Below are 7,455 nucleotides of genomic sequence, written 5' to 3'. Positions count from 1 at the left end.
GGAAGGACGGGTGATACCCTGTCGTGGACGGGATTTAAATTTGGGGAAAAACGCTCATAAAACGGGACGGAAAAGGGTTTAGGGTTGGATTAGGCGGAACCGCTTCGCGGAGCCGCCTAATCCAACCCTAAACCCTTTTCCTTAAACAAAACAAATCGTATAACAAATTGTATAATATCATTCTTTGTAAAACTTAGGAAATATGTTCTGAAACGGGACGGAAAATGGTCCTAAAACAATATGTATTCTTTGTATAAAATGTTGTAAGTCTTTGTATAAAATGTTAACTATGATGTAGGAAAATCGAATGACTTTTTCTTTGTGACATGTTATTGCCACAAAGAAGACACAATTCTACTTTTTATTTTTCTTTGTGACATATTATTGTCACAAAGAACACAAAATCCTACTAATTATTGCTAAGGTCACAATGTTATCGTAACATCATAATAAAGATATCAAACTTTTTCTTTTTAGTTTGCTTTCTCGGCAGCCTACATCGCCTATACGAAGAGGGCATGTTCTCTGTCGTGGGTAACTCTTTCTTTGCGGTATGCACATAGCCTCTTTGGCTTGGCGCTTTTTCAATGGCCTGTTGTTTAGCCGACTTCAATCTTTTTCCACCGCCCTTGTTGCGTGCTTGTTCCGGAGGGTGGATAGTGACTTGAGACGACGAGTGCGGCCCAACAAAGATCTCCATCTCTTGGTCTTTTGTAAGCGGTTCAATACATAACTTCTGCCGGAACTCAACTAGGAGGGATGCTAACTCTTCCGTGTGTTCAACAGGTAAAGTTTTGAGAACACCAACTATCTGACGGAACTCTGACCATACGTTGCACAAATGACTGTTATCAGACGTAGCCATATATGAATCCTCAATGACATTCCCATTCGAATCAAGCCTGGAAGTAAAACAACAGGTTACTGTTTATCATGGTGACAATGTTACTTTAAGAAATTATGGTTACAATGTTACTGTAAAACAATTACTGTAACAAGTCAAAACTATCACTGTAATAATGTTTTCGAATCAAACCTGTTCGCTGCGTGTGTGTTATTTAGCCAACGATCTACAATGTACTTGCTTGGTATTCGCCCAATTCCTTTGCCCTTGTACACCCACAAAATATGCCTGCAGAGTAATCCAATTCTTTCGAACAGTTTACACTCGCATCGCATCCGTGCTTCTAAGGTCCAACCTCACCTTGAAAATTTGTCTGTCTCAAAGATCGATTACATGAATTATGCGCACATGCTCCTCCTTCTCAAAGTCATCAACACCACATGAATCGGCCGCCATTACTTCTTCTTGGAACACCTTGAACACAACATGTGTGTATATAATAGCACCATGCTTTTCTATAGGTAATTCTGTCTTAAGCTCAGGGAATGAGTGGTCATTTGTTATAATCATCGCACCTTCGTGTATAGCGCTGCTGGTCCATAGTAGTTTGGAACCTGGTTTTAATGCAACAAGGATTCAACAACAAATTATTTATGTAACAATGAAACAATGGTACTATAACATACACTGTTCCTGCATCTTGTAAGGAATGAAAAAGAGTTGTTTACCTCATCCAAAATTCGACCAGTGTACCAAAGTGATTCTCATAGCGCTTGAAAAACGAATTTGTACTTTCGATCGTTGTGTTGTTCTTAATATGCAGCCCAAGGCAAGGTCACGATGGTAGGCAGGAATCCAATGGTGTCTGTCGTCGAACATTGTAGTCAACCAATCATTATCTTCCACTCGAAATCGAAATGACCTTCACTTCTCTTCGAACTCCGACGGCTCCATATCGGGTCCCAAACAACAGCGTTGAAGCGAGCAAGGAAGTCCGTGTCTCTGCAGAGTGTTGAACCAACTTTGTCCGTGATCTTTTGTGTAATATGCCACATACAATAACGATGCCTATTTGTCTTGAAAATGAAGGAAAGCCTGTTGTATGCCAGGCATAATGAAACGACAAGTCGAACGTGATATTGACCAAAGTGATAGGGAAAGAGCAAGTGAGTAAATTATATGTTAGTAATTTAGTTACAGTGACATTGTTATTGAATAACCTTGTAAAAGAGGAAGAGATGGAACAATGGTAGTTGGAGTCAGAAAGTTGTGGTACAATAATCTTAAGTAAGTCATTCTGATAACATTGTCACACTATTACCTTCTTTATGCCAGGGCATTGATCCGTGATCATGAATCTGCGCTCTCTTTTGTCCCATAGCAAGTCAAGAAATCTTTGAAAGGTCCATTGGAAGGAGATGTCATCCTCGTGTAACAGGAGACAACCGACAAACAACACCGACTTTTACGTGGTGATTAACACCTGTGAATGGTGTAAAAACCATATCATACTTGTTGGTTCCGTAAGTAGGGTCGAAGCTAATAGCATCCCCAAAGAATGAGTAGTTTCTAATACATGTAGCATCAGCCCAAAAGAACTTTGTTAGACGGTTTTGCGGATCAACATCATAGGCGAAGTAGAACTGGGGTTGGGTTGCTTTGAGTTTCTCGAGTCGATCGATGAAAAGGTCAGCATCTCTTAACCCAATGTAGCACTTGATATCTCTTTGAAAGTTCTTAAAATCTATCAATGTAGCACCGATATTTTCATACCCATTGACAAGTTCCTTAACCTGTCTAAAGGTCAATCCAGCGCCAATATTCAACTTGGAGTTGTCCAAGATAAGCGTCTTCTGGAACATATCAAGGGATCGTGAAATCTTATCGAGATCTCTGTTACAGACAGAGGTGAGACGATGATTGTGGACTTCAGAAAACTCGTCAATCATAGCTGGGCCATCAAGGCCATGTAGAAGGGCAAATCTGACGTACGCTCGGCATCCAATTCTTGTGATTTTAACTCGCCGTGTAACTGTACTAGTTGTGGACGACCCATCACCCATATTCTCATCATCCTTGGTTCTGGGATGCTGTTTCGGTTTAGATTCCCTGAACCCTTGACGGTTGCAGACTACGAATTTTTGGTGTGCAACACCACCTCGTAGTGTTTTCGTACTGTGCTTCCGAGGGGTAAATCCGCATGCCCGAGCATAAACCTCGTAGAACTTGATTCCAGCCTCAAGGGAGGCGAAAACTGCACCAATGGTAGGTCTAAACTTGTGCTCAACCACACGCATCCAGCGCTCACCTCCATTAGGCGTGTGAGACAGAACAATGTCGATTATTTGGTTGAGGATTGGGTTGCTCTTGGACAATTGGCGTAGAATGGGGTTGAGTGTGATTGAGTCAGTAATACAAAAAGGAAAATACGAGTATTAGTGACCTGAAATACAACGGTGGTATTACAAAGAGTAACATTGTTCTGATAATAAAAGAGGACATCCGGAAGTGCTACAAAGATATGTTATATGTGAAATGGAAAATGAATATATGTGATTGTGTTACGGTAGAAATTGATATTGTAACAAGTCGAGCTGTAAGCATTGACAAGCAGAACAGGAATATACGAGACAATGGGACGGGAATATACAAAACAGGAAAAGAGGTCAAATATAATGAAATTTGACCGAATTTGAACGTGAAAATCAACAAAGACGAGGATATTTGACCTAATATTTAAGACAAAAGCAAGTAAGAGTATAATCAAAGGAAAGCAGACCGTAAATTGAAGTATAAGTGAACGAATTTCATTAAAATTGAAGCAAACATAAAATCGATTAACCAAAAAAACTGAAAAGCAACAGAATAAAGACAAATATAATCAAAATTGACGGAATGTAACGATAAAGCAACTAATGAATGTTACAGTAACAGTGAGACTGCTACAATGTGGTGACATTAGCATTGACAACAGAACAGGAATATTCACACAGTGGAACAGAGAGAAGAGCTCAAAAGCAAAGGAGTATTGAAAATGTTTTGCAAAATTAATATCAGAAAGCGACGTATTGCTAATTTCAACGGAAAACCAAGGACGATTTTAATCTACGGAAAGAATAAAGCAAATTTGCAGAGAAAGACGATTACAAATCAAATTCGATCGAATTTGACGGAGAACAACACCGATGATAATGAAAGCAAAGGATAAAGCGAAATTGCAAATTCAAGAAAGAAAACAACGATTATAATCAAATCCGATCTAATTTGACAGAGAAAACTAGGACGATTAGAAGCAAAGCAAAGGAAAAAGCGAATTTGCAGCAAAAACATAGATTATAATCAAATTCGATCAAATATGACGGAAAACAACAACGATTATCATGAAAGCAAAGGATAAAGCGAAATTGCAAATTCAAGAGAGAAAACAACGATTCTAATCAAATTTGACAGGAAAAACAATAACGATTATAATCAAAGAAAAGGATAAAGAGAAAACAGTAAAGCGATTACTGCGCGCAAACTATTTTCGTGAGAATCGGCATCCATAGGAGTATCAACCATCAAGCAAAAGCTGAGAACGATTGAACTGTAGAAATAATTGAATGATGAATTGAAAAGTAAAATTATTTGTGTATATTTTTTTGCTGGATTTGTTTTACGCGAGAACGAAGAAAAACAGAGGGAAATTCGTAGAGAGAGAAAAAGTGTGAATGAAGAGAGAGAAAGTGAAACAGAATTGTAAGGTTAGCAGCGTGAAATCTGAGCCTTATATAGTCTAATTATAATTTTTGAGATTTAATCTCAGCCGTTGATTAGGAGTAGATCTAATGGCTGAGATTAAGATGCTAGACTCACCTAAGATACCTAGACTCACTTGATGCAATTTCTATGTATGTATATTTCTATGTATATATATATATATATATATATATATATATATATATATATATATATATATATATATATATATATATATATATATATATATATATATATATATATATATATATATATATATATATATATGTATGTATATAACACCTTAATTAACATATTGTTTTATTGATAGTCTTATAGATTAAAGGACCCTTTAATAATAACTCTAGCATTAGGTCCTAGTAGCAAGGTGAAGACATGGAGACGATATTCTATCAATGGCTATAAATTTCGAGCTTAAAAGGAGGGAGTTGATCTTTCGAAAGCTACCACAAGTAATGGGGTTTGTGTGAATTCTACAGAAGGTTTGGACTACTATGGAACCCTAAATGAAGTAATTGAGCTTGCTTATTATACCGAGAAAAGAGTTTATAGGGTGATATTGTTTAAATGTGATTGGTTTGATAATTCCAAACTAGGACTTAATATCCATAAGGTATACGGACTTGTAGATGTAAATGAGAAAAAGAAGTTTCGTGGACATAACCCATTCGTGGCAGCTTTTCAAGTCGATCAAGTTTGTTATGCTCCTTATCCAACCACTAAGAAAGGTAACAAATGGTCCGCGGTTTTTAAAATCAAGGCAAGATCACGTGTTGATGCTCCTGTTGACGAAATTGTCTTCCAATAGGATGTGGTTGTCAATGATCACGCATCTTCACCAATTTTGGTGGAAGAGTCAGAAACTGAAGATGAATATGAAGTCGTTGTGGAAATGGGTGAAAGGGAATATGACGGGGATGTCGGAGAAGAAGAGGATAATGAAGTTGAAGTTAAAGAAAATAGAATAGAGGAAAATGAGGAAGAAGAGGAAGAAGTCGAAATGCTTTTTTCAGATGATGAACCTCTTTTGATTCATAGTGATAGTGATAATGATGAGTGATGGGAGTTGTTGTAATTATACTATATTAATGTATGAATTTTAATGAAATCATTTTTATGTATGAATTTTAATCATTCAATCAAATTGATGCATTTTAATCATGACACTTCATTTTTGTTTTCATTTTTGTTGGACTACCAATTTGCGGTGTTAAATTATTTATTTATTATATTGTTCATGACACTCCAATTTTTTTAGACTAACAATTTGTACTAACGATTTTTATTGGACTGACAATTTCTATTGTTTATAATTAGTATATGTCAGGTTTCATTCGAAAGTTGATAGGGAGCAGTAGTGGGGGAAGTCGCCATAATGAGGAGAACAATGAGATTAATAATGATGATGACGAGGGTGTTGAGAATATAACACCGGAACAGGATAATATGCAGATCATTCTCTCACAACAACAAGAAGGTGGTATATGGTAAGTGTTCTAATATTTATTTTTACCTTTATGAAATATATATCATTCAAATCATTTTTTTTGAATTTTCAATATATGTTTGTTTTAATTTTCAGGTGGAGTGACAAGTGTGTAAAACAATATGTCAGTTGGTCGTTCACTAATAACATTTCAGATGAAGAGTACTTCACCAAATGGAGTGAGGCGAGCCACGCGCAGCGCTTGAAGATGTGGAATTGGTTTAGGGTAATTTAAAAGTTACCTATTATTTACTTTACGTTAATAATTTTTATTTTATTTTTTTAATTAAAGTCGTCTCTTCTATTACTAATTAAACACTTGTTTTTGAAATAGAAACATGTGAGGTCCGTCGATAAAGATTATGACCCTAAGCATGAATGGCAAAAAGCGGTCACGAGGCGGATTACCAAGCTTATTAATGAACTCAAGTATATAAAGAAAAAACCCGATTGGGTCCCGCTCTCTTGGTGGGTGAATCTGAAGGCCAGAGAAGAAAAAGACCCTGAATTTGCCAAAATTTCTAAGATAAATACGGCAAATAGAATGTCGGGCGCTAAGGACGGGAAAGCACTAGGCACTCATACTCTAGGCCGTAAGAGTTGCTCCGATGCTTTCAAAGAATTGGTAAGTATTGTATTTATTATTTTTCACAAATTGGTTACAATTATTAATTGCCGAATATAATCAATTTACGTTTTTATGCTACTTTCAGGGTGAGTCGGCCACACCCTACAAGTTGTTTCAAAAGACCAAGAAAAACAAGAAGAGGGAGTGGGTTAATCCTCGAGCTACTAAGACCGACGTAAGTTAATATTTATTGTATTTCTCTAATTCTTAATATTAATATTTATTATATTTTCCTCATTTTTAAATATAACATCATTTTTTCCTTATTTGTTTTTCTTTTAGGCCATTTATCAAGAAGAGATGAGTCGACCAACGCCCTCCGGAGAGGCTCCAGACGAGTACCGTTCGTTCTACACCGCTGTCGATGGTTTTGACAATCGTGGAAGATTTTTCGGGAATAGTGATGTAGCGGCCGAAATGTTGTATGACCGTCCGTGTAACAAAGGAACTCGTCGATCATTCTCTTACACTCCTACCCAACTTACTCAATTTGCCAGCCAAATAAACAATGAGCGAGCCGCACGACAAAGTCTTGAGGAAGAAATGTGCGCCACTCAAGAAACAGTCCGTCTCCAAGCTGAGCAAATGGCAGAAATGCAAAAAGCTTTGGCTAAGATGCACCAATATCAACCTCCTCCCTCGTGCTCAGGTTTCGCCCGCCCTTTCCGTAGAGACGACAATGCGGATGACGGGCATGGCATTGGTAGTGACTATATTGAGCCTTGGTAGTGTGTGCTT

The 7,455-nt window shown here is 37.2% G+C and overlaps 1 protein-coding gene across 1 annotated transcript; it reads right to left on the bottom strand.

Moving 5' to 3' along the window:
• Positions 1-2,265: 2,265 nt before the first annotated feature.
• LOC141607569 (protein FAR1-RELATED SEQUENCE 5-like) lies at positions 2,266-3,141 on the bottom strand. The gene has a single exon (XM_074426922.1). It carries the CDS (start codon positions 3,139-3,141, stop codon positions 2,266-2,268), a length of 876 nt encoding a protein of 291 aa, XP_074283023.1.
• Positions 3,142-7,455: the final 4,314 nt, after the last annotated feature.

Source organism: Silene latifolia, chromosome 10, assembly GCF_048544455.1.
Source record: "Silene latifolia isolate original U9 population chromosome 10, ASM4854445v1, whole genome shotgun sequence".
NCBI lineage: Eukaryota > Viridiplantae > Streptophyta > Magnoliopsida > Caryophyllales > Caryophyllaceae > Silene > Silene latifolia.
Note: the sequence above shows the minus strand (reverse complement) of the source record. Positions and strands in the feature narration are given on the sequence as shown.